Here is a 27,791-nt window from a genome sequence, read left to right as displayed (position 1 = left end):
TACAGACAGTAGACAGTCCGAATGACACTGGTGTGCTGGTACAGACAGTAGACAGTCCGAATGACACTGGTGTGCTGTTACAGACAGTAGACAGTCCGAATGACACTGGTGTGCTGGTACAGACAGTAGACAGTCCGAATGACACTGGTGTGCTGTTACAGACAGTAGACAGTCCGAATGACACTGGTGTGCTGTTACAGAGTAGACAGACCGAATGACACTGGTTCGCTGTTACAGACAGTAGACAGTCCGAATGACACTGGTGTGCTGTTACAGACAGTAGACAGACCGAATGACACTGGTGTGCTGGTACAGACAGTAGACAGTCCGAATGACAATGGTGTGCTGTTACAGACAGTAGACAGTAAGAATGACACTGGTGTGCTGTTACAGACAGTAGACAGTTCGAATGACACTGGTGTGCTGTTACAGACAGTAGACAGTCCGATTGACACTGGTGTGCTGGTACAGACAGTAGACAGTCCGAATGACACTGGTAGTAGACAGTCTGAATGACACTGGTGTGCTGTTGCAGACAGTAGACAGTCCGAATGACACTGGTGTGCTGTTACAGACAGTAGACAGTCCGAATGACACTGGTGTGCTGTTACAGACAGTAGACAGTCCGAATGACACTGGTGTGCTGGTACAGACAGTAGACAGTGCGAATGACACTGGTGTGCTGGTACAGACAGTAGACAGTGCGAATGACACTGGTGTGCTGTTACAGAGTAGACAGTGCGAATGACACTGGTGTGCTGTTACAGACAGTAGACAGTCCGAATGACACTGGAAGTAGACAGTCTGAATGACACTGGTGTGCTTGTACAGACAGTAGACAGTCCGAATAACACTGGTGTGCTGTTACAGACAGTAGACAGTCCGAATGACACTGGTGTGCTGTTACAGACAGTATAGACAGTCCGAATGACACTGGTGTGCTGTTACAGACAGTAGACAGTCCGAATGACACTGGTGTGCTGTTACAGACAGTATAGACAGTCCGAATGACACTGGTGTGCTGTTACAGACAGTAGACAGTCCGAATGACACTGGTGTGCTGTTACAGAGTAGACAGTGCGAATGACACTGGTGTGCTGGTACAGACAGTAGACAGTCCGAATGACACTGGTAGTAGACAGTCTGAATGACACTGGTGTGCTGTTACAGACAGTAGACAGTCCGAATGACACTGGTGTGCTGTTACAGACAGTAGACAGTCCGAATGACACTGGTGTGCTGTTACAGACAGTATAGACAGTCCGAATGACACTGGTGTGCTCTTACAGACAGTAGACAGTCCGAATGACACTGGTGTGCTGTTACAGACAGTATAGACAGTCCGAATGACACTGGTGTGCTCTTACAGACAGTATAGACAGTCCGAATGACACTGGTGTGCTCTTACAGACAGTAGACAGTCCGAATGACACTGGTGTGCTGTTAGAGGATCGTATGTCATGTTACTGTTTATGTTACAGATATATTGGACGGACAGCTCACCTGCCAGTCAGACAGTTGCGTTAATGGAGGAACATGTTTCATCGACAATGCCACCATTAAGTGTGTTTGTCCACCCAGGTAAGTCAAATAGGTGACCAGTACATCATAACTACAAATTACAGGATATGTTTGGAAACGATAATCCACTCCAAGTCAGGATCAAAGTATCCGAAGGGGACTTATCATTTGGTCAAAACATTATTGTGTACGGAAGGAACAGAATCACTGTAAATAGTACATACTGTTGTTAATATAAATTACTTTTACTGAGACAATATTGACATGCAGTGTGTATAGTCAAGACTTTTTATTTAAGAATCATCCTCTGATTTTTAGAATGGCATTTTGTATGGCCAGTTAAATTTGCACTTCCTGTTTTGACAGAAACAAGAAAAAATGATTGTACTGTAACTGATAGTAGATGAGTGGCATATTACTTTGTTTGAGTAAGAGTCACCAGTAATCTTTGACTCGACTTAGACTCATATTACTTTGTTAGAGTAAGAGTCACCAGTAATCTTTGACTCAACTTAGACTCATATTACTTTGTTTGAGTAAGAGTCACCAGTAATCTTTGACTCAACTTAGACTCGTACTACTTTGTTAGACACATATAACTTTGTTAGAGTAAGAGTCACCAATAATATTTGACTCAACTTAGACTCATATTACTTTGTTTGAGTAAGAGTCACCAGTAATCTTTGACTCAACTTAGACTCGTATTACTTTGTTTAGTAAGAGCCACCAGTAGTCTTTGACTCAACTTAGACTCATATTACTTTGAGTAAGAGTCACCAGTAATATTTGACTCAACTTAGACTCATATTACTTTGTTTGAGTAAGAGTCACCAGTAATCTTTGACTCAACTTAGACTCATATTACTTTGTTTGAGTAAGAGTCACCAGTAACCTTTGACTCAACTTAGACTCATATTACTTTGTTTGAGTAAGAGCCACCAGTAATCTTTGACTCAACTTAGACTCATATTACTTTGTTTGAGTAAGAGTCACCAGTAACCTTTGACTCAACTTAGACTCATATTACTTTGTTTGAGTAAGAGCCACCAGTAATCTTTGACTCAACTTAGACTCGTATTACTTTGTTTGAGTAAGAGCCACCAGTAATCTTAGACTCATATTACTTTGTTTGAGTAAGAGTCACCAGTAACCTTTGACTCAACTTAGACTCATATTACTTTGTTTGAGTAAGAGCCACCAGTAATCTTTGACTCAACTTAGACTCGTATTACTTTGTTTGAGTCAGAGTCACCAGTAACCTTTGACTCAACTTAGACTCATATTACTTTGTTTGAGTAAGAGCCACCAGTAATCTTTGACTCAACTTAGACTCGTATTACTTTGTTAGACTCATATTACTTTGTTTGAGTAAGAGTCACCAGTAATCTTTGACTCAACTTAGACTCGTATTACTTTGTTTGAGTAAGAGTCACCAGTAATCTTTGACTCAACTTAGACTTGTATTACTTTGTTAGACTCATATTACTTTGTTAGAGTAAGAGTCACCAGTAATCTTTGACTCAACTTAGACTCATATTACTTTGTTTGAGTAAGAGTTTCCAGTAATCTTTGACTCAACTTAGACTCATATTACTTTGTTTGAGTAAGAGTCACCAGTAATCTTTGACTCAACTTAGACTCATATTACTTTGAGTAAGAGTCACCAGTAATCTTTGACTCAACTTAGACTCGTATTACTTTGTTTGAGTAAGAGTCACCAGTAATATTTGACTCAACTTAGACTCATATTACTTTGTTTGTGTAAGAGTCACCAGTAATCTTTGACTCAACTTAGACTCATATTACTTTGTTAGACTCATATTACTTTGTTAGAGTAAGAGTCACCAGTAACCTTTGACTCAACTTAGACTCATATTACTTTGTTTGAGTAAGAGCCACCAGTAATCTTTGACTCAACTTAGACTCGTATTACTTTGTTATACTCATATTACTTTGTTTGAGTAAGAGTCACCAGTAATCTTTGACTCAACTTAGACTCATATTACTTTGTTTGAGTAAGAGTCACCAGTAATCTTTGACTCAACTTAGACTCATATTACTTTGTTTGAGTAAGAGTCATCAGTAATCTTTGACTCAACTTAGACTCTTATTACTTTGTTTGAGTAAGAGTCACCAGTAATCTTTGACTCAACTTAGACTCATATTACTTTGTTAGACTCATATTACTTTGTTAGAGTAAGAGTCACCAGTAATCTTTAACTCAACTTAGACTCATATTACTTTGTTAGACTCATATTACTTTGTTAGAGTAAGAGTCACCAGTAATCTTTAACTCAACTTAGACTCATATTACTTTGTTTGAGTAAGAGTTTCCAGTAATCTTTGACTCAACTTAGACTCATATTACTTTGTTTGAGTAAGAGTCACCAGTAATCTTTGACTCAACTTAGACTCATATTACTTTGAGTAAGAGTCACCAGTAATATTTGACTCAACTTAGACTCGTATTACTTTGTTTGAGTAAGAGTCACCAGTAATATTTGACTCAACTTAGACTCATATTACTTTGTTTGTGTAAGAGTCACCAGTAATCTTTGACTCAACTTAGACTCATATTACTTTGTTAGAGTAAGAGTCACCAGTAATCTTTGACTCAACTTATACTCATAATACTTTGTTTGTGTAAGAGTTTCCAGTAATATTTGACTCAACTTAGACTCATATTACTTTGAGTAAGAGTCACCAGTAATCTTTGACTCAACTTAGACTCATATTACTTTGAGTAAGTTTCACCAGTAATCTTTGACTCAACTTACACTCATATTACTTTGTTTGAGTAAGTGTCACCAGTAATCTTTGACTCAACTTAGACACATATTACTTTGTTAGAGTAAGAGTCACCAGTAATCTTTGACTCAACTTAGACTCATATTACTTTGTTTGAGTAAGAGTCACCAGTAATCTTTGACTCAACTTAGACTCAAATTACTTTGAGTAAGAGTCACCAGTAATCTTTGACTCAACTTAGACTCAAATTACTTTGTTTGAGTAAGAGTCACCAGTAATATTTGACTCAACTTTTATGAGTTGATGATTTCCATGTTGTACGTGTTACAAATACATAAAAAATTGTAACTATTACTGAACATCATATTAACAGCATTCTTTAGAGGAGCAAATATACAAAAAACAACAGACCATATTACAGGTTTTTAATTTTTAGGTCAAATATCAGTTATATCAATATACAAACTATGCTTCTTGACAAGAGAGATCTTCCCTTTAGCTTTACTGTTTGATGTAGATAACTGTAGACACTTCTTACAGAGTAATTGAGACTGTTGGCTAGTTAGATAACTCTAGACAATTCCTAAAGAGTAAGTAAGACTGTTAGCTAGTTAGATAACTCTAGACAATTCCTAAAGAGTAAGTAAGACTGTTAGCTAGTTAGATAACTCTAGACAATTCCTAAAGAGTAAGTAAGACTGTTAGCTAGTTAGATAACTCTAGACAATTCCTAAAGAGTAAGTAAGACTGTTAGCTAGTTAGATAACTCTAGACAATTCCTAAAGAGTAAGTAAGACTGTTAGCTAGTTAGATAACTCTAGACAATTCCTAAAGAGTAAGTAAGACTGTTAGCTAGTTAGATAACTCTAGACAATTCCTAAAGAGTAAGTAAGACTGTTAGCTAGTTAGATAACTCTAGACAATTCCTAAAGAGTAAGTAAGACTGTTAGCTAGTTAGATAACTCTAGACAATTCCTAAAGAGTAAGTAAGACTGTTAGCTAGTTAGATAACTCTAGACAATTCCTAAAGAGTAAGTAAGACTGTTAGCTAGTTAGATAACTCTAGACAATTCCTAAAGAGTAAGTAAGACTGTTAGCTAGTTAGATAACTCTAGACAATTCCTAAAGAGTAAGTAAGACTGTTAGCTAGTTAGATAACTCTAGACAATTCTTACAGAGTAAGTAAGACTGTTAGCTAGTTAGATAACTCTAGACACTTCTTACAGAGTAAGTAAGACTGTTAGCTAGTTAGATAACTCTAGACAATTCCTAAAGAGTAAGTAAGACTGTTGGCTAGTTAGATAACTCTAGACAATTCCTAAAGAGTAAGTAAGACTGTTAGCTAGTTAGATAACTCTAGACAATTCCTAAAGAGTAAGTAAGACTGTTGGCTAGTTAGATAACTCTAGACAATTCCTAAAGAGTAAGTAAGACTGTTGGCTAGTTAGATAACTCTAGACAATTCCTAAAGAGTAAGTAAGACTGTTAGCTAGTTAGATAACTCTAGACACTTCTTACAGAGTAATTGAGACTGTTGGCTAGTTAGATAACTCTAGACAATTCCTAAAGAGTAAGTAAGACTGTTGGCTAGTTAGATAACTCTAGACAATTCCTAAAGAGTAAGTAAGACTGTTGGCTAGTTAGATAACTCTAGACAATTCCTAAAGAGTAAGTAAGACTGTTAGCTAGTTAGATAACTCTAGACAATTCCTAAAGAGTAAGTAAGACTGTTAGCTAGTTAGATAACTCTAGACAATTCCTAAAGAGTAAGTAAGACTGTTAGCTAGTTAGATAACTCTAGACACTTCTTACAGAGTAAGTAAGACTGTTAGCTAGTTAGATAACTCTAGACAATTCCTAAAGAGTAAGTAAGACTGTTGGCTAGTTAGATAACTCTAGACACTTCTTACAGAGTAATTGAGACTGTTGGCTAGTTAGATAACTCTAGACAATTCCTAAAGAGTAAGTAAGACTGTTGGCTAGTTAGATAACTCTAGACAATTCCTAAAGAGTAAGTAAGACTGTTAGCTAGTTAGATAACTCTAGACAATTCCTAAAGAGTAAGTAAGACTGTTAGCTAGTTAGATAACTCTAGACAATTCCTAAAGAGTAAGTAAGACTGTTAGCTAGTTAGATAACTCTAGACAATTCCTAAAGAGTAAGTAAGACTGTTAGCTAGTTAGATAACTCTAGACAATTCTTACAGAGTAAGCGAGACTGTTGGCTAGTTAGATAACTCTAGACAATTCCTACAGAGTAAGCGAGGCTGTTGGCTAGTTAGATAACTCTAGACAATTCCTAAAGAGTAAGTAAGACTGTTAGCTAGTTAGATAACTCTAGACAATTCCTAAAGAGTAAGTAAGACTGTTGGCTAGTTAGATAACTCTAGACACTTCTTACAGAGTAATTGAGACTGTTGGCTAGTTAGATAACTCTAGACAATTCCTAAAGAGTAAGTAAGACTGTTAGCTAGTTAGATAACTCTAGACAATTCCTAAAGAGTAAGTAAGACTGTTGGCTAGTTAGATAACTCTAGACAATTCCTAAAGAGTAAGTAAGACTGTTGGCTAGTTAGATAACTTTAGACACTTCCTAAATTGAACAGAGATTTTTAGCAGTATTCAAGAGATCTGAGATGACTGTATTGTTCGGCTATGCAGCCTCACATTGCAACTGTGGCGACTAATTAGTGCACAATGCAGCTGCCAGCAAATACAATTAAAGGACATTTCATCAACTCCCTATGGTTTACAGAGAATCACGTAACATCTGTTTACGTTCTTCCTGCTCCGATAGAATTTTATGTCTATTACAAACCACAGATGCATGGAGTGGTGATGCATGTGTTTTATCCCCATTAATAGAAATCGGATTTGATCAGTTTAAACATCTTGTGTCAGTGATATGCATGACAATGTTGGATGAAGATATTTCATCAGTCAACTCAAACTTTAAAAGCTCTATATCTATTACATCTGGACTTTGTATAATTTTCAAAATGTGAGGGATTGTTGTTTGATTACCGTGAAGTTCATCCTGTTACAGATTCGACTAACTTCTCATGGCTATATTTAATTGAGATATTTTAAGTTAAAATGTTATAAAAGTGATATAATACTGAAGAAAGAATAATTGTATAAAACTGTTTCTTCTATCTGTCCATGTCTTTAGTGAATAATGTTACATAGTAAATAAATACATACCCTGGAGACTAATAAATACATACCCTGGAGACTAATAAATACATACACTGGAGACTAATAAATACATACCCTGGAGACTAATAAATACATACCCTGGAGACTAATAAATACATACCCTGGAGACTAATAAATACATACCCTGGAGACTAATAAATACATACCCTGGAGACTACTGATCTCAGTTTAATCAATATCTTTACAAAATTAATATAACTGAAGGAAATTCCTAAACTTGATATATTTTCTGTATATGAAAGCATTAAAGAAAGTTCCTAAACCAAGATTTTCATTTACTTATGCTTTCCTATTGAAAAAATTAAGAAATTTAAGCTAATGAAACCTTGGCTTGTTTCAATTGTCTAATTGATAAAGACTCAGTAAAGATTTTGTTTATGTTTAAACTTATTAAGACTCATCCTCTGGATCTGCCTATAATGATAAAACCAGGGCATGTTCAAATTGCCTACTTTTCTGTGAAGATTTTGTAGAACCCATGCCTAATGCTCTCTCTGCCTATATGGGTACAGGCTTTAACTGTCTGTACTCGATCTGCATTCATTATCATTTGACTTGTACTATAAGATACATCAGCTCAAAAGGTAAATGTTGCTTGTTAAAATAATGTTTCAAACTGTTCTATTTCTAAATACACTCACATTCTCATTAAATTGTATCAGTACTGTAGAATCAGAACCAGACAACATCGATCCTAAATGTTCATATTTGATCATGTTTTGGAATTGAAGAAAGCAGAATATCGGAAGTGCAGACAAAAACTATCAATTTTCCTGGATTAGGAAACCAAACATGCAGCCTTTTAAGGATCAGCTTCCAGGGTATTAAGCTTCTTTGTTGAATTGGAACTCTCCAGTGTCTAGAGGTAGCAAAGCATAAATAGAATGCTGTAAAATGGTCATGATTGACAACTATTGTAATTATAAGGGAAGCAAAATGGCTTTTTTGTTGGTTGTCCCAAACTTCAAACGAAAAAATTCCTTTGATCTCCAGAATTTCATAGCAGAGGCCACAAGATTTAATGAAAGAATGCGCTGTCAAATGAGAAAAGGGTGCCGCTGTAGCACATATGACTCAGAAGTAATTTGATGATAGCTGCTATCCTTCTCACAGATCACTGGAATTTGGTCTTGCATAACTTAAAACATTGATGTTACCCAGTGCGATAGTGAGGATTAATGACACTTTAAGTAATCATTAGACAATTTGTCACATTAGACTTCCAGACTAACGTTCCACTTTTTGTAAGACTTTTGTAAGTCTATCATGAAGATTGAAAACAACCATATATTCTAACATTTTTTCACTCTTTAATATTTTCTTTTAATTCAAAAACGAAAAAAAACACACAAAAAACACACAAAAAATTGTGTCTCAATTGTGTTTACTTAGATACTCTGAAATCATCATTTCTTTATAGTTTCAATGATTTGACATTAAACTGTTTTACTAACAACACTGTTTCTATTATAATGTTACATTGTACATATCATATTGTATAAGTACTGGTTCTGATTCTTCTGCAATGATGCTTGATGATTTCTTGTCCGAGCCATAACTTCTTTACTGTTGAAGCTAGCAGTATACTAGAGGTCAAGGTCAAAGGTCAAGCAAAAATAAATCTTTACTATAATTCTTGTCGAAGAAATCACTTTTAAATGGTTAAAGATATCTTAATGGAAGTTGCTGTATACCTTCATCACCACCTGACAAAATGCAAAGCTTTGTCAAGGTCAAGGTCAAATAAGTGTAATTTTTTCCTGTAACTTCCTTTCACTTTATACCTATCAATATACATAACCCTTTGTATTTGCTTTTCATATCAAATTTATTAGAAGCAGGTTTCTCATTATAAAGTACATTGTAATTGATCCAGCCAACTTCACAGTCCCTTGTAGATAAATTAATCTAAATGAAATTGTTGATAATCCAGTAAAATACTGTTTAGGGACTTATTAAGGGAAAACATTCATATCAAAACAAGTAATAAGAAACAAACACATAATAATTTACAGAGTATAGTAAACAAACAAGTATTACAGAGTATTGTAAACAAACAAGTATTACAGAGTATAGTAAACAAACAAGTATTACAGAGTATAGTAAACAAACAAGTATTACAGAGTATAGTAAACAAACAAGTATTACAGAGTATAGTAAACAAACAAGTATTACAGAGTATAGTAAACAAGTATTACAGAGTATAGTAAACAAACAAGTATTACATAGTATAGTAAACAAACAAGTATTACACAGTATAGTAAACAAACAAGTATTACAGAGTATAGTAAACAAACAAGTATTACAGAGTATAGTAAACAAACAAGTATTACAGAGTATAGTAAACAAACAAGTATTACAGAGTATAGTAAACAAACAAGTATTACAGAGTATAGTAAACAAACAAGTATTACAGAGTATAGTAAACAAACAAGTATTACAGAGTATAGTAAACAAACAAGTATTACAGAGTATAGTAAACAAACAAGTATTACAGAGTATAGTAAACAAACAAGTATTACAGAGTATAGTAAACAAACAAGTATTACAGAGTATAGTAAACAAACAAGTATTACAGAGTATAGTAAACAAACAAGTATTACAGAGTATAGTAAACAAACAAGTATTACAGAGTATAGTAAACAAACAAGTATTACAGAGTATAGTAAACAAACAAGTATTACAGAGTATAGTAAACAAACAAGTATTACAGAGTATAGTAAACAAACAAGTATTACAGAGTATAGTAAACAAACAAGTATTACAGAGTATAGTAACAAACAAGTATTACAGAGTATAGTAAACAAACAAGTATTACAGAGTATAGTAAACAAACAAGTATTACAGAGTATAGTAAACAAACAAGTATTACAGAGTATAGTAAACAAACAAGTATTACAGAGTATAGTAAACAAACAAGTATTACAGAGTATAGTAAACAAACAAGTATTACAGAGTATAGTAAACAAACAAGTATTACAGAGTATAGTAAACAAACAAGTATTACAGAGTATAGTAAACAAACAAGTATTACAGAGTATAGTAAACAAACAAGTATTACAGAGTATAGTAAACAAACAAGTATTACAGAGTATAGTAAACAAACAAGTATTACAGAGTATAGTAAACAAACAAGTATTACAGAGTATAGTAAACAAACAAGTATTACAGAGTATAGTAAACAAACAAGTATTACAGAGTATAGTAAACCTACAAGTATAACAGAGTATAGTAAACAAACAAGTATTACAGAGTATAGTAAACAAACAAGTATTACAGAGTATAGTAAACAAACAAGTATTACAGAGTATAGTAAACAAACAAGTATTACAGAGTATAGTAAACAAACAAGTATTACAGAGTATAGTAAACAAACAAGTATTACAGAGTATAGTAAACAAACAAGTATTACAGCAGTATAGTAAACAAACAAGTATTACAGAGTATAGTAAACAAACAAGTATTACAGAGTATAGTAAACAAACAAGTATTACAGAGTATAGTAAACAAACAAGTATTACAGAGTATAGTAAACAAACAAGTATTACAGAGTATAGTAAACAAACAAGTATTACAGAGTATAGTAAACAAACAAGTATTACAGAGTATAGTAAACAAGTATAACAGAGTATAGTAAACAAACAGGTATTACAGAGTATAGTAAACAAACAAGTATTACAGAGTATAGTAAACAAACAAGTATTACAAGTATAGTAACAAACAAGTATTACAGAGTATAGTAAACAAACAAGTATTACAGAGTATAGTAAACAAACAAGTATTACAGAGTATAGTAAACAAACAAGTATTACAGAGTATAGTAAACAAACAAGTATTACAGAGTATAGTAAACAAACAAGTATTACAGAGTATAGTAAACAAACAGTATTACAGAGTATAGTAACAAACAAGTATTACAGAGTATAGTAAAACAAACAAGTATTACAGAGTATAGTAAACAAACAAGTATTACAGAGTATAGTAAACAAGTATTACAGAGTATAGTAAACAAACAAGTATTACAGAGTATAGTAAACAAACAAGTATTACAGAGTATAGTAACAAACAAGTATTACAGAGTATAGTAAACAAACAAGTATTACAGAGTATAGTAAACAAACAAGTATTACAGAGTATAGTAAACAAACAAGTATTACAGAGTATAGTAAACAAACAAGTATTACAGAGTATAGTAAACAAACAAGTATTACAGAGTATAGTAAACAAACAAGTATTACAGAGTATAGTAAACAAGTATTACAGAGTATAGTAAACAAACAAGTATTACAGAGTATAGTAAACAAACAAGGTATTACAGAGTATAGTAAACAAACAAGTATTACAGAGTATAGTAAACAAACAAGTATTACAGAGTATAGTAAACAAACAAGTATTACAGAGTATAGTAAACAAACAAGTATTACAGAGTATAGTAAACAAACAAGTATTACAGAGTATAGTAAACAAACAAGTATTACAGAGTATAGTAAACAAACAAGTATTACAGAGTATAGTAAACAAACAGTATTACAGAGTATAGTAAACAAACAAGTATTACAGAGTATAGTAACAAACAAGTATTACAGAGTATAGTAAACAAACAAGTATTACAGAGTATAGTAAACAAACAAGTATTACAGAGTATAGTAAACAAACAAGTATTACAGAGTATAGTAAACAAACAAGTATTACAGAGTATAGTAAACAAACAGGTATTACAGAGTATAGTAAACAAACAAGTATTACAGAGTATAGTAAACAACAAGTATTACAGAGTATAGTAAACAAACAAGTATTACAGAGTATAGTAAACAAACAAGTATTACAGAGTATAGTAAACAAACAAGTATTACAGAGTATAGTAAACAAACAAGTATTACAGAGTATAGTAAACAAACAAGTATTACAGAGTATAGTAAACAAACAAGTATTACAGAGTATAGTAAACAAACAGGTATTACAGAGTATAGTAAACAAACAAGTATTACAGAGTATAGTAAACAAACTAGTATTACAGAGTATAGTAAACAAACAAGTATTACAGAGTATAGTAAACAAACAAGTATTACAGAGTATAGTAAACAAACAAGTATTACAGAGTATAGTAAACAAACAAGTATTACAGAGTATAGTAAACAAACAAGTATTACAGAGTATAGTAAACAAACAAGTATTACAGAGTATAGTAAACAAACAAGTATTACAGAGTATAGTAAACAAACAAGTATTACAGAGTATAGTAAACAAACAAGTATTACAGAGTATAGTAAACAAACAAGTATTACAGAGTATAGTAAACAAACAAGTATTACAGAGTATAGTAAACAAACAAGTATTACAGAGTATAGTAAACAAACAAGTATTACACAGTATAGTAAACAAACAAGTATTACAGAGTATTGAGTAAACAAACAAGTATTACAGAGTATAGTAAACAAACAAGTATTACAGAGTATAGTAAACAAACAAGTATTACAGAGTATAGTAAACAAACAAGTATTACAGAGTATAGTAAACAAACAAGTATTACAGAGTATAGTAAACAAACAAGTATTATAGAGTATTAGTAAACAAACAAGTATTACAGAGTATAGTAAACAAACAAGTATTACAGAGTATAGTAAACAAACAAGTATTACAGAGTATAGTAAACAAACAAGTATTACAGAGTATAGTAAACAAACAAGTATTACAGAGTATAGTAAACAAACAGTATTACAGAGTATAGTAAACAAACAAGTATTACAGAGTATAGTAAACAAACAAGTATTACAGAGTATAGTAAACAAACAAGTATTACAGAGTATAGTAAACAAACAAGTATTACAGAGTATAGTAAACAAACAAGTATTACAGAGTATAGTAAACAAACAAGTATTACAGAGTATAGTAAACAAACAAGTATTACAGAGTATAGTAAACAAACAAGTATTACAGAGTATAGTAAACAAACAAGTATTACAGAGTATAGTAAACAAACAAGTATTACAGAGTATAGTAAACAAACAAGTATTACAGAGTATAGTAAACAAACAAGTATTACAGAGTATAGTAAACAAACAAGTATTACAGAGTATAGTAAACAAACAAGTATTACAGAGTATAGTAAACAAACAAGTATTACAGAGTATAGTAAACAAACAAGTATTACAGAGTATAGTAAACAAACAAGTATTACAGAGTATAGTAAACAAACAAGTATTACAGAGTATAGTAAACAAACAAGTATTACAGAGTATAGTAAACAAACAAGTATTACAGAGTATAATAAACAAACTAGTATTACAGAGTATAGTAAACAAGTATTACAGAGTATAGTCAACAAACAAGTATTACAGAGTATAGTAAACAAACAAGTATTACAGAGTATAGTAAACAAACAAGTATTACAGAGTTTAGTAAACAAACAAGTATTATAGAGTATAGTAAACAAACAAGTATTACAGAGTATAGTAAACAAACAAGTATTACAGAGTTTAGTAAACAAACAAGTATTATAGAGTATAGTAAACAAACAAGTATTACAGAGTATAATTAACAAACAAGTATTTCAGAGTATAGTAAACAAGTATTACAGAGTATAGTAAACAAACAAGTATTACAGAGTTTAGTAAACAAACAAGTATTACAGAGTATAATTAACAAACAAGTATTACAGAGTATAGTAAACAAACTTGTATTACAGAGTATAGTAAACAAACAAGTATTATAGAGTATAATAAACAAACAAGTATTACAGAGTATAGTAAACAAACAAGTATTATAGAGTATAATTAACAAACAAGTATTACAGAGTTTAGTAAACAAACAAGTATTACAGAGTATAATTAACAAACAAGTATTACAGAGTTTAGTAAACAAACAAGTATTACAGAGTATAATTAACAAACAAGTATTACAGAGTATAGTAAACAAACTTGTATTACAGAGTATAGTAAACAAACAAGTATTATAGAGTATAATAAACAAACTTGTATTACAGAGTATAGTAAACAAACAAGTATTACAGAGTATAATTAACAAACAAGTATTACAGAGTATAGTAAACAAACTTGTATTACAGAGTATAGTAAACAAACAAGTATTATAGAGTATAATAAACAAACAAGTATTACACAGTATAGTAAACAAACAAGTATTATAGAGTAAAGTAAACAAACAAGTATTACAGAGTATAGTAAACAAGTATTACAGAGTTTAGTAAACAAGTATTACAGAGTATAGTAAACAAACAAGTATTACAGAGTATAGTAAACAAGTATTACAGAGTATAGTAAACAAACAGGTATTACAGAGTATAGTAAACAAACTAGTATTATAGAGTATAGTAAACAAACAAGTATTACAGAGTATAGTAAACAAACAAGTATTACAGAGTTTAGTAAACAAGTATTACACAGTATAGTAAACAAACAAGTATTACAGAGTATAATTAACAAACAAGTATTACAGAGTATAATTAACAAACAAGTATTACAGAGTTTAGTAAATAAATAAGTATTTCAGAGTATTGTAAACGTGCAAACAACTGATGGCTGTAATATATTTTATTGAAAGTTAACCTTGGAGATTCCTGCTCCCTAATATAGATAACTGGCATTTACGAGGCTATAGTTACCATAGCCAAGGATTTTTATGGCAAAACCTTAATTTGTATGCACTGTTTGTGAAACCCGCTGAACTGCCGATAAATAGGACTACTCAGGCATCGGTAGTGTAATTACACTGTGGTCACATGGGAGTTCTACAAGGGGAGGTAATCAATGGCAATGAAGTATGTTTATAACATTGGACTATTTACTGTATACTCAGCCTTTATTGAAGAAGCAATCTTTTTTTTTTGTGAGACTCTTTCTAATAAACTTATTCACTCACTTAGATTAAAAAACATCAGATTTCTGGCGTAGGAACGACTCACTAAGGTCCTAATTTCTATATTGTAACAGGTCTAGAATGGTGATATTTGCTGGGTAGAATTATCTCTGTATTCCAGGTCAATTATCCTCTTTATAATATGATAATATATTACCTTATTTTGATATTTCAGCTATACTGGAGACTACTGTGAAAGTCCTATCTCCTGCCCTGTTTGTCAGAATGGTGGGGTATGTGAGGGAGGTGTGTGTCTCTGTCCCCAGGCCTACTCGGGTGTGACGTGCCAGGAGGATGTGAATGAGTGTACCCAGACAACTCCACCATGTCAGCCGTACGGGATGTGCCAGAACACCTATGGCACCTACACTTGTACCTGCATTACAGGTAACAACAGAAACTTGTGTCACATTACTTTCATGTACCGTAAAAGTTTTTCGGACAATCATTTAATATAAAAAGAAATTGTGATAGTTTCACACAGGAATGCAATATCAGCATATGTGTATAAAGTTTTGGGTCTGTAGAAGACTACTCTGGGTCTGTACTACTCTGGGTCTGTAAAAGACTACTCTGGGTCTGTAAATGACTACTCTGGGTCTGTACTACTCTGGGTCTGTAAATGACCACTCTGGGTCTGTAATAGACTACTCTGGGTCTGTAAATGACTACTCTGGGTCTGTAAAAGACTACTTTGGGTCTGTAATAGACCACTCTGGGTCTGTAAAAGACTACTCTGGGTCTGTACTACTCTGGGTCTGTAAAAGACTACTCAGGGTCTGTAAAAGACCACTCTGGGTCTGTAAATGACCACTCTGGGTCTGTAAAAGACTACTCTGGGTCTGTAATAGACTACTCTGGGTCTGTAAATGACCACTCTGGGTCTGTAATAGACTACTCTGGGTCTGTACTACTCTGGGTCTGTAATAGACTACTCTGGGTCTGTAAAAGACTACTCTGGGTCTGTAAAAGACCACTCTGGGTCTGTACTACTCTGGGTCTGTAAAAGACTACTCTGGGTCTGTACTACTCTGGGTCTGTAATAGACTACTCTGGGTCTGTACTACTCTGGGTCTGTAAATGACTACTCTGGGTCTGTACTACTCTGGGTCTGTAATAGACTACTCTGGGTCTGTAAATGACCACTCTGGGTCTGTAAAAGACTACTTTGGGTCTGTACTACTCTGGGTCTGTACTACTCTGGGTCTGTACTACTCTGGGTCTGTAAAAGACTACTCTGGGTCTGTAAAAGACTACTCTGGGTCTGTAATAGACTACTCTGGGTCTGTACTACTCTGGGTCTGTACTACTCTGGGTCTGTACTACTCTGGGTCTGTACTACTCTGGGTCTGTACTACTCTGGGTCTGTAAAAGACTACTCTGGGTCTGTAAAAGACTACTCTGGGTCTGTAATAGACCACTCTGGGTCTGTAATAGACCACTCTGGGTCTGTAAATGACTACTCTGGGTCTGTAAAAGACTACTCTGGGTCTGTAATAGACTACTCTGGGTCTGTAAAAGACTACTCTGGGTCTGTAAAAGACTACTCTGGGTCTGTAATAGACCACTCTGGGTCTGTAATAGACCACTCTGGGTCTGTAAATGACTACTCTGGGTCTGTAAAAGACTACTCTGGGTCTGTAATAGACTACTCTGGGTCTGTAATAGACTACTCTGGGTCTGTACTACTCAGGGCCTGTAAAAGACCACTCTGGGTCTGTACTACTCTGGGTCTGTAAAAGACTACTCTGGGTCTGTAAAAGACTACTCTGGGTCTGTAAATGACTACTCTGGGTCTGTAAATGACTACTCTGGGTCTGTACTACTCTGGGTCTGTAAAAGACCACTCTGGGTCTGTAAATGACTACTCTGGGTCTGTAAATGACTACTCTGGGTCTGTACTACTCTGGGTCTGTAGAAGACCACTCTGGGTCTGTAAAAGACTACTCTGGGTCTGTAATAGACTACTCTGGGTCTGTAAAAGACTACTCTGGGTCTGTAAAAGACTACTCTGGGTCTGTAAAAGACTACTCTGGGTCTGTAAATGACTACTCTGGGTCTGTAATAGACTACTCTGGGTCTGTACTACTCTGGGTCTGTACTACTCTGGGTCTGTACTACTCTGGGTCTGTACTACTCTGGGTCTGTAAAAGACTACTCTGGGTCTGTAATAGACTACTCTGGGTCTGTAATAGACTACTCTGGGTCTGTACTACTCTGGGTCTGTAAAAGACTACTCTGGGTCTGTAAATGACTACTCTGGGTCTGTACTCTGGGTCTGTAAAAGACTACTCTGGGTCTGTAATAGACTACTCTGGGTCTGTACTACTCTGGGTCTGTACTACTCTGGGTCTGTAAATGACCACTCTGGGTCTGTAAATGACTACTCTGGGTCTGTAAAAGACTACTCTCGGTCTGTAATAGACTACTCTGGGTCTGTACTACTCTGGGTCTGTAAATGACTACTCTGGGTCTGTAGAAGACCACTCTGGGTCTGTAAAAGACCACTCTGGGTCTGTAATAGACTACTTTGGGTCTGTAAAAGACTACTTTGGGTCTGTACTACTCAGGGCCTGTAAAAGACCACTCTGGGTCTGTACTACTCTGGGTCTGTAAATGACCACTCTGGGTCTGTAAAAGACCACTCTGGGTCTGTAAATGACCACTCTGGGTCTGTAAAAGACTACTCTGGGTCTGTAAAAGACTACTCTGGGTCTGTAAAAGACTACTTTGGGTCTGTACTACTCAGGGCCTGTAAAAGACCACTCTGGGTCTGTACTACTCTGGGTCTGTAAATGACCACTCTGGGTCTGTAAAAGACTACTCTGGGTCTGTAAAAGACTACTCTGGGTCTGTAAATGACTACTCTGGGTCTGTAATAGACTACTCTGGGTCTGTACTACTCTGGGTCTGTAAATGACCACTCTGGGTCTGTAAAAGACTACTCTGGGTCTGTAAAAGACTACTCTGGGTCTGTAATAGACTACTTTGGGTCTGTAATAGACTACTCTGGGTCTGTACTACTCTGGGTCTGTAAATGACCACTCTGGGTCTGTAAATGACCACTCTGGGTCTGTAATAGACCACTCTGGGTCTGTAAAAGACTACTCTGGGTCTGTAAAAGACTGTACACTTGGTGTATCAAAGACTTTACTCTCGGTCCGTCAAAGGTTTTACTCTGGGTCTGTCAAAAACTTTACTCTGGGTCCGTCAAAGGCTGTACTCTCGGTCTGCCAAAGACTTTACTCTGGGTCCGTCAAAGGTTTTACTCTGGGTCTGTCAAAAACTTTACTCTGGGTCCGTCAAAGGCTGCCAAAGACTTTACTCTGGGTCTGTCAATGGCTGTACTCTGGGTCCGTCAAAGGCTGTACTCTGGGTCGCTATCAAAGATTTTACTCTGGGTCTGTCAAAGACTTTACTCTGTGTCTATGAAAGACTGTACTCTGAGTCTGTCAAAGGCTGCATGTTCTTTGAGCAACTTATAACCTGGGTTGAATTTGTTAAAACTTTCATTTGCTGAAATTTTGCTTTAGAACTCAATCCTCCTTAACCCTTCATATTTTATGTAAATGAGGCTGGTCCAACCCCTGAGGACAGAAGGTCAGCGCCCAAAAACGATAACTTGGCTGAAATTTTGCTTTAAGATGCTATTCCTCCTTTGAGCCAAATGGATAAAAACCATATTTGATCTGAAACATAACTGGCTACGAATGACAATTTATGGTAATGATGCTAGTTGAGCCCTTCGGATTGAGGGGTGTGTCCCTATACTGTAAGTGTTTGTCAGTTGACCATTTAGGCCTATGGACTTTCTTGTCAAGTTGATTGAAATGAATGATGTTGAACTACTAACAAGTTATCAAAGGTCAAAGATGTTAGAATCTTTATAAACATCATCTGAGTTCCAAGGCCATTATCTATATATATAACCTTACAAAAAGTTTGCCTGAGGAATCTTGGGGTAAGTGCTTATCAAGTTTGCTAAAAAAAAGTTTTCCAATTTTAGAATAACAAATCAAAACAAAACTTGAAAAATGACAGAAAATGACCATCTGCTATATAGGTGCCACGGGTGCTGAGTGTGAGACACTTCTGGACCCCTGCCTGAGTGGGCCGTGCTTGTTTGGAGGGACATGCCATGTTGGGGTGGAGGGGTACACCTGTACCTGTGTGGACGGATTCATTGGGGACAGGTGTGAGGCAGTAGTTAGGAGTTGTAGCAGAGACCCATGTGGACAGAATGCACTTTGTGTGGACCAAACAACAGGTAGGTTAAAAGGAAACCTCAATATTAAATAAGTCAACTGTATAATTGTATCTAAAACGTGAATTTGTGATCAATCCAGACTTCTCATTTCTCAAAACATTGCTCTGGGATATGCTTCAGTTATCATGTACATTTAGCATTGTGTGAGTGTAGTAGTTATATGTACAGTATTGTGTGTGAGTGTAGTAGTTATATGTACAGTATTGTGTGTGAGTGTAGTAGTTATATGTACAGTATTGTGTGTGAGTTTAGTAGTCATATGTACAGTATTGTGTGTGAGTGTAGTAGTTATATGTACAGTATTGTGTGTGAGTGTAGTAGTTATATGTACAGTATTGTGTGTAGTAGTCTATATATACAGGACAATTTTGATAATTGAGCATGTCTGAAATGCCATACAAGATCTATATACTACACCTTTCAGAAATGACATAAACTTCACCCAAGACTATTTAGATACCAAACACTTTACAGCTTCATGTACATGTAACATGGTTTTATTTACACTTAACTTCAGTGATCGATGGCATGCATGGCTCAGTACCAATGGTTTTATTTACACTTAACTTCAGTGATGGCATGCATGGCTCAGTACCAGAAAGCCATCAGGGACTCTAAGGATTCTCCAGTCTAAGTGAATTCACTACGAGTTAGGACATGAAGGGAGCAGCTTTATTGATACTTTGCATGAGCTTAATTGTCTCATCAATAAAGCAATAGAGGCTATAGAGTAGACTGATTCACTTCAATATTGTCAAGTCTAGAGGGCACTTCCAAGCCTTTGCCGAGGCCCATGTAGGGCATACTCCGTCACGTCGTCATACATTACAAGGTCTAGAGGGCACTTCCAAGCCTTCGCCTGGGCCCATGTAGGGCATACTCCTTCACGTCGTCATACATTACAAGGTCTAGAGGGCACTTCCAAGCCTTCGCCTGGGCCCATGTAGGGCATACTCCTTCACGTCGTCATACATTACAAGGTCTAGAGGGCACTTCCAAGCCTTCGCCTGGGCCCATGTAGGGCATACTCCTTCACGTTGTCATACATTACAAGGTCTAGAGGGCACTTCCAAGCCTTCGCTTGGGCCCATGTAGGGCATACTCCTTCACGTCGTCATTACAAGGTCTAGAGGGCTGTTCCAAGCCTTCGCCTGGGCCCATGTAGGGCATACTCCTTCACGTTGTCATACATTACAAGGTCTAGAGGGCACTTCCAAGCCTTCGCCTGGGCCCATGTAGGGCATACTCCTTCACGTCGTCATTACAAGGTCTAGAGGGCTGTTCCAAGCCTTCGCCTGCATGGGCCCATGTAGGGCATACTCCTTCACGTTGTCATACATTACAAGGTCTAGAGGGCACTTCCAAGCCTTCGCCTGGGCCCATGTAGGGCATGCTCCGTCACGTCGTCATACATTACAAGGTCTAGAGGGCGCTTCCAATTAAGCCTTCGCCTTGGCCCATATAGGGCATGCTCCTTCACGTCGTCATACATTACAAGGTCTAGAGGGCACTTCCAAGCCTTCGCCTGGGCCCATGTAGGGCATGCTCCGTCACGTCGTCATACATTACAAGGTCTAGAGGGCACTTCCAAGCCTTCGCCTGGGCCCATGTAGGGCATGCTCCATCACGTCGTCATACATTACAAGGTCTAGAGGGCTATTCCAAACAAAGCCTTCATCTGGGTCATTGTAAGGCATGCCCATTCACATTGATGTACATTACGAGAGTGTCAAAGTCAATTAGGACAAGGTCACTATTTCTATTTATAGAAAATCAGTCAGCTTTCTGGTGCCTTCATTTTAAGACGATTTTCACATAATTTTCACATAAGTATGAGAATACCTCGACGAATTATCTGATTTTGATCATATAATGTTACAGATGTATCATGAGAAAATGATGAATTAATTCCGTAAATTAAGTTTCATATTTTAGCAAAATGGCCACAACTTCCTGCCGTATAGATCTGATTGTTTGAAACTTAGATTTATCCTATTTGTTTGAAATTGAAATGGTAAATGTTAGGTGTTTTATTAACTACTTTATTTATGACGTGTTTGGAGGTTGTTTGGGGAACATATGTAACACTTTATTGAATGACCCAGAACACAAACATATCCCAACCTCCCAAAACACACACACTCACCACATGCATCTTGCACACGGAAGGCCATCCTTAAAAGACCAAAGCTTTTGATAAAATGTTAAACAATACAATAAAGCTAAAGACCTAGTATTAGGATATTTTGGGTGTTAAAGTTCAGGAAGGAAAAACAAATTTGCGAAAAGAAATTACCGTCCCACATATTTTAAGTCACTGGGGTCAAACATGTTCTTAAGGAAGGTTAACTTAAAGAGACATGCCTGAAGACCCTTGTTAAAGGTTACAGGTATGCGATGATCCATGTAAAACTAAGCAGACTGAGTGTACATGTCACTCTTCAGCATCTAGCATGCTAACTGTATAATGTGCACATTTTTGGCGGTTTTTTTAGCTCACATATGGCACAAAGTGCCAGTGAGTTTATGGTATTGTGCACGAGTGGGCGTCCCTCGTCCATCAACTTTCAACTTCTTCTAGAAAACTATAAGCAACTGAGAACTGATATTTGGCTGGAAGGTATATATATTAGGAAGTTTCCACTTACCAATGGTCTTGACCTATTTACAGGGGTCAAATATGTTAAAAAATTCAAGAATCCTCTCATGATCAGGCTCTGGGAGGCCCATATTTTAGGCTGATATTCTGCCAGCAGGTACCTTGGGCAGATCAATATAAAATTCTTCATATGAATGACCTTGACCTATTTTCAAGGTCACATGGACATAATGGTTGAAAATTAATTGATGAACCTTCTTATGTTATAAAAGACCCAGGGCACTCATCTTTGGCCTATAGGTTCCTGCTATGGCAATGCTATGATATTTCCTTGAATAAATGACCTTGACCTACATTATATTTTCACATTGGTGAAGTGTGATTTAACAAAAACACTGACAGAGCTAATTTTAGGTATTTCAATACCATTAACTGACTTGGACAATGCACCTATGATTAACCAATGCATCATAGAATCATATCACCTCTGTTAGAAATATGGTATACCATTTCCTAAAACATTGCTAACATATTGCAGTCAACTTGAAAATTGGAAATAGTAATTTTGCCAATAATTCTTCACTGGCCATGTGAGTGATTCAGGCCATCTAGGCCTCTTGTTTGATTATTTTTCAGAAGCAACCTCTTTTCAAAATCTTAGTTGATATACATGCAGTATTTCATTCTTTCCTAAAAAACATTATTTCATCTAGTGGTCCTAAACAATTTAATAGAGTTGAAATACTGAATGAGTAAAATCTGGTGATGTTGAGTTTAACTTATCTAATAAAAACTTAAACTTATACTGTATCAATATAATTTCATTTTAGGTGGCTACACATGTTATTGTAAGCCTGGTTACCATGGCGAGCAGTGTGAAATGGATATAGACGAATGTGCCTCCTCTCCATGTCGTAATGGCGGAACATGTAACAATGAAATTGATGCTTTCAACTGCACATGTATAGCAGGTAGGTCAAACAGACATATGGGAAACCACATACCATGGAAACGTTAATGAAGTAATTTATACTTTTGTAAAATAAAGTATGTGTCATAATATCCCTATATGATGTAACTAAAATTTTAAGTCTCCAGTACCACATCCTGTCTTAGGAATGATGTATAGTCCTGTCTACACAGTAATGATGTACAATCCTGTCTACACAGTAATGATGTACAATCCTGTCTACACAGTAATGATGTACAATCCTGTCTACACAGTAATGATGTACAATCCTGTCTCAGTAATGATGTATAGTCCTGTCTACACAGTAATGATGTACAATCCTGTCTACACAGTAATGATGTACAATCCTGTCTACACAGTAATGATGTACAATCCTGTCTACACAGTAATGATGTACAATCCTGTCTACACAGTAATGATGTACAATCCTGTCTACACAGTAATGATGTACAATCCTGTCTACACAGTAATGATGTACAATCCTGTCTACACAGTAATGATGTACAATCCTGTCTACACAGTAATGATGTACAATCCTGTCTACACAGTAATGATGTACAATCCTGTCTACACAGTAATGATGTACAATCCTGTCTACACAGTAATGATGTACAATCCTGTCTACACAGTAATGATGTACAATCCTGTCTACACAGTAATGATGTACAATCCTGTCTCAGTTATGATGTACAATCCTGTCTACACAGTAATGATGTACAATCCTGTCTACACAGTAATGATGTACAATCCTGTCTACACAGTAATGATGTACAATCCTGTCTACACAGTAATGATGTACAATCCTGTCTACACAGTAATGATGTACAATCCTGTCTACACAGTAATGATGTACAATCCTGTCTACACAGTAATGATGTACAATCCTGTCTACACAGTAATGATGTACAATCCTGTCTACACAGTAATGATGTACAATCCTGTCTACACAGTAATGATGTACAATCCTGTCTACACAGTAATGATGTACAATCCTGTCTACACAGTAATGATGTACAATCCTGTCTACACAGTAATGATGTACAATCCTGTCTCAGTAATGATGTATAGTCCTGTCTACACAGTAATGATGTACAATCCTGTCTACACAGTAATGATGTACAATCCTGTCTACACAGTAATGATGTACAATCCTGTCTACACAGTAATGATGTATAGTCCTGTCTACACAGTAATGATGTACAATCCTGTCTACACAGTAATGATGTACAATCCTGTCTACACAGTAATGATGTACAATCCTGTCTACACAGTAATGATGTACAATCCTGTCTACACAGTAATGATGTACAATCCTGTCTACACAGTAATGATGTACAATCCTGTCTCAGTAATGATGTACAATCCTGTCTACACAGTAATGATGTACAATCCTGTCTCAGTAATGATGTATAGTCCTGTCTACACAGTAATGATGTACAATCCTGTCTACACAGTAATGATGTACAATCCTGTCTACACAGTAATGATGTACAATCCTGTCTACACAGTAATGATGTACAATCCTGTCTACACAGTAATGATGTACAATCCTGTCTACACAGTAATGATGTACAATCCTGTCTACACAGTAATGATGTACAATCCTGTCTAAGTAATGATGTACAATCCTGTCTACACAGTAATGATGTACAATCCTGTCTACACAGTAATGATGTACAATCCTGTCTACACAGTAATGATGTACAATCCTGTCTACACAGTAATGATGTACAATCCTGTCTACACAGTAATGATGTACAATCCTGTCTTAGGAATGATGTACAATCCTGTCTACACAGTAATGATGTACAATCCTGTCTACACAGTAATGATGTACAATCCTGTCTACACAGTAATGATGTACAATCCTGTCTACACAGTAATGATGTACAATCCTGTCTACACAGTAATGATGTATAGTCCTGTCTACACAGTAATGATGTACAATCCTATCTACACAGTAATGATGTACAATCCTGTCTCAGTAATGATGTACAATCCTGTCTCAGTAATGATGTACAATCCTGTCTACACAGTAATGATGTACAATCCTGTCTACACAGTAATGATGTACAATCCTGTCTACACAGTAATGATGTACAATCCTGTCTACACAGTAATGATGTACAATCCTGTCTCAGTAATGATGTACAATCCTGTCTCAGTAATGATGTACAATCCTGTCTCAGTAATGATGTACAATCCTGTCTCAGTAATGATGTACAATCCTGTCTCAGTAATGATGTACAATCCTGTCTACACAGTAATGATGTACAATCCTGTCTACACAGTAATGATGTACAATCCTGTCTACACAGTAATGATGTACAATCCTGTCTACACAGTAATGATGTATACTTTTCCACAGGATACGCTGGTCCTCGCTGTGAGATTGACATCAACGAGTGTGAGAGCAACCCTTGCCTGAATGGAGCCACCTGCTCAGATGTAACCATCAATAGTTTCCAGTGTCTCTGTGCTCCAGGGTACTCGGGCACAACCTGTGAGACTGACATTGATGACTGCAGCCCAGAACTTTGTCAGAATTACCAAGTCTGTGTGGATGATGTCAACAAATACAGGTATCATTGTGGCCAATACAATTTCCTCACAACTGCCCATGTTTCCCACTGTACAGTAGACTTTACACATTGATGTATATGTACTCAAGAGAAGCTTGCACCCACACAGTTGGTAGACCAATCGAAAATGCAATCTCAGGTGCCAATCTGTGGTGTTTGGTTTGATGTATGTTGGAGCTGAGATCATGGACCATCATATGCTGACATTGCTATGATCTTAGGCCATACACCTCCCCAAGATAGATTGTGGTAGACCTGCTGCATGTTAGTCAGTGAGGTAGCCACCAACTACTACATTTCTAGACACCCTGCCTCAAAATAACATCTGTTCACAGGACGATACACCAAGCAAACAAACCAAAACAGGAATGATAATCATTTGAAGACATTTCTCTGAGTTCTATAACAGTTATACCGTGATCATTTCTTGTTGTCCAAAAATTAGTTAAATCTAATGTACATAAGATGTGATTATTGATTTGTCAGGTGTGAGTGCCCAGAGGGTATGACGGGAAACCAGTGTGAGACACACATTGATGATTGTCATAGCAACCCTTGTCAAAACGGTGGGACTTGTGTGGATGAAGGGGACCGGTATGTGTGTCAGTGTTTGGATGCGTATGCAGGCCTTCTCTGTGAGATACGTACTGACTATTGTGATCCCTCGCCTTGTCTTCATGGCGCCACCTGTGTAGGAGACCTAACCACTCCCCCCTTCTACACCTGTCAGTGCCCACCTGGTTTCCTTGGAGACACATGTGAAGGTGATGTGTACGAGTGTGGATCAGATCCATGTCAGAATGGAGGCACATGTGTGGAATTTACCAATGGTCAGACAGGGTACACTTGTACATGTGTTGCTGGATACACAGGGCAGGTGTGTGAGGCTGAGATCAACACATGTATGCTCACCTGTCTTAATGGAGGAACATGTAATAACACCAACCAAGGTAATTAAACTGACATAAACTATGTGATAATACATAGTGTATAAAGAATATATCAAAACTTAATCCTTTTATGTAATTTTCATATTGCTGGAGTAAATCTTATTACCTATTACAATTAACATTTTCAATAACCAAGAAGCCCAGCGTCATGACATTGGGCTAGTAGCATACAGGGATGAATGACTACAAAGTTTGTTCAAATCAATAACCTTGACCCAAGATCACAGTGGTCAAATGTCTTAAAATCTTAAAATAACTTCTCAATAAGCAAGAGGCCCAGGGCTATGATATTGGGCAAGTAGCATGCTGGGATGAAGGATAACAAAGTTTGTTGAAGATGTTATAATGAAGATGATAAATAAGTTTGATTTGTTTTCACTGATTACAGGTGAGACATGCGAGTGTCCCACCGGATGGACAGGTAACAGGTGTGAAGATAATATAAAAGAGTGTTTAAACCCCCTCGTCTGTCAGAATGGGGCCACCTGTGTGGACCTGCCTGGTAGCTTCCTGTGTATCTGTGGGGACTTCTGGGAAGGGACTCATTGTGAGACAGACGTGAAGGAGTGTGACATGACAATGTGTCAGAACAATGGTACCTGTCTGGAAACTGTTGGAGGGCCACCAGTGTGTATTTGTCATGCAGGTAAATATTTTTTTATCTAAATATTTCTCACTTTGTGTTGTTAGGTCACCTCAGCATCCAGTGTCCAAAGTCCATCATTAATTAACATTTACATATTTTTGATTTCTTCTCAAAAACTCCTGAATTATTTTTGATAAAATTTTGCAGAAACCATCCTTGGCTAAAGGTCTACCAAAATTGTAAATTATATAGTACCTACTCCTCAGGGGCTTGAGGGACGAGGGCCAAAAGGGTTCAAATTGACTGATATTTCAAACATCTTCTTCTGAAGACCAAGATATGGCAGAATGATATACTTTTCATGGATGGAAGTTCTTAAAGTGCTTTATCAAAATTGTAAATTTCACGGCCCCTGGGTTTCACATTCCCCCAGGGAAGTGACTAAATTTTACTATTAGTTTATAATAGGATACTCATG

At 36.0% G+C, this 27,791-nt stretch overlaps 1 protein-coding gene across 1 annotated transcript; it reads left to right on the top strand.

Annotated features, from left to right (window-relative positions):
- Window positions 1-487: 487 nt before the first annotated feature.
- Window positions 488-27,537, top strand: LOC117340714 (fibropellin-1-like). Its single transcript, XM_033902480.1, has 9 exons — window positions 488-731; window positions 1,482-1,581; window positions 15,535-15,746; window positions 19,423-19,626; window positions 23,056-23,196; window positions 25,564-25,777; window positions 26,264-26,727; window positions 27,116-27,373; window positions 27,521-27,537. Exons 1-9 carry the CDS (start codon window positions 488-490, stop codon window positions 27,535-27,537), a joined length of 1,854 nt encoding a protein of 617 aa, XP_033758371.1.
- Window positions 27,538-27,791: the final 254 nt, after the last annotated feature.

This window comes from Pecten maximus, chromosome 2 (assembly GCF_902652985.1).
Source record: "Pecten maximus chromosome 2, xPecMax1.1, whole genome shotgun sequence".
In the NCBI taxonomy this organism is placed as follows: Eukaryota; Metazoa; Mollusca; class Bivalvia; order Pectinida; family Pectinidae; genus Pecten; species Pecten maximus.
This window is presented reverse-complemented; position numbering and strand designations above follow the sequence as displayed.

Excerpts from the sequence above, each read along its gene's own strand:
- LOC117340714 (XM_033902480.1), top strand. The coding sequence starts at position 488 with ATGACACTGGTAGTAGACAGTCTGAATGACACTGGTGTGCTGTTGCAG. Across the intron at positions 1,582-15,534 it reads AAGTGTGTTTGTCCACCCAG|CTATACTGGAGACTACTGTG; the intron begins GTAAGTCAAATA and ends TTGATATTTCAG. Across the intron at positions 25,778-26,263 it reads GATGATGTCAACAAATACAG|GTGTGAGTGCCCAGAGGGTA; the intron begins GTATCATTGTGG and ends TTGATTTGTCAG.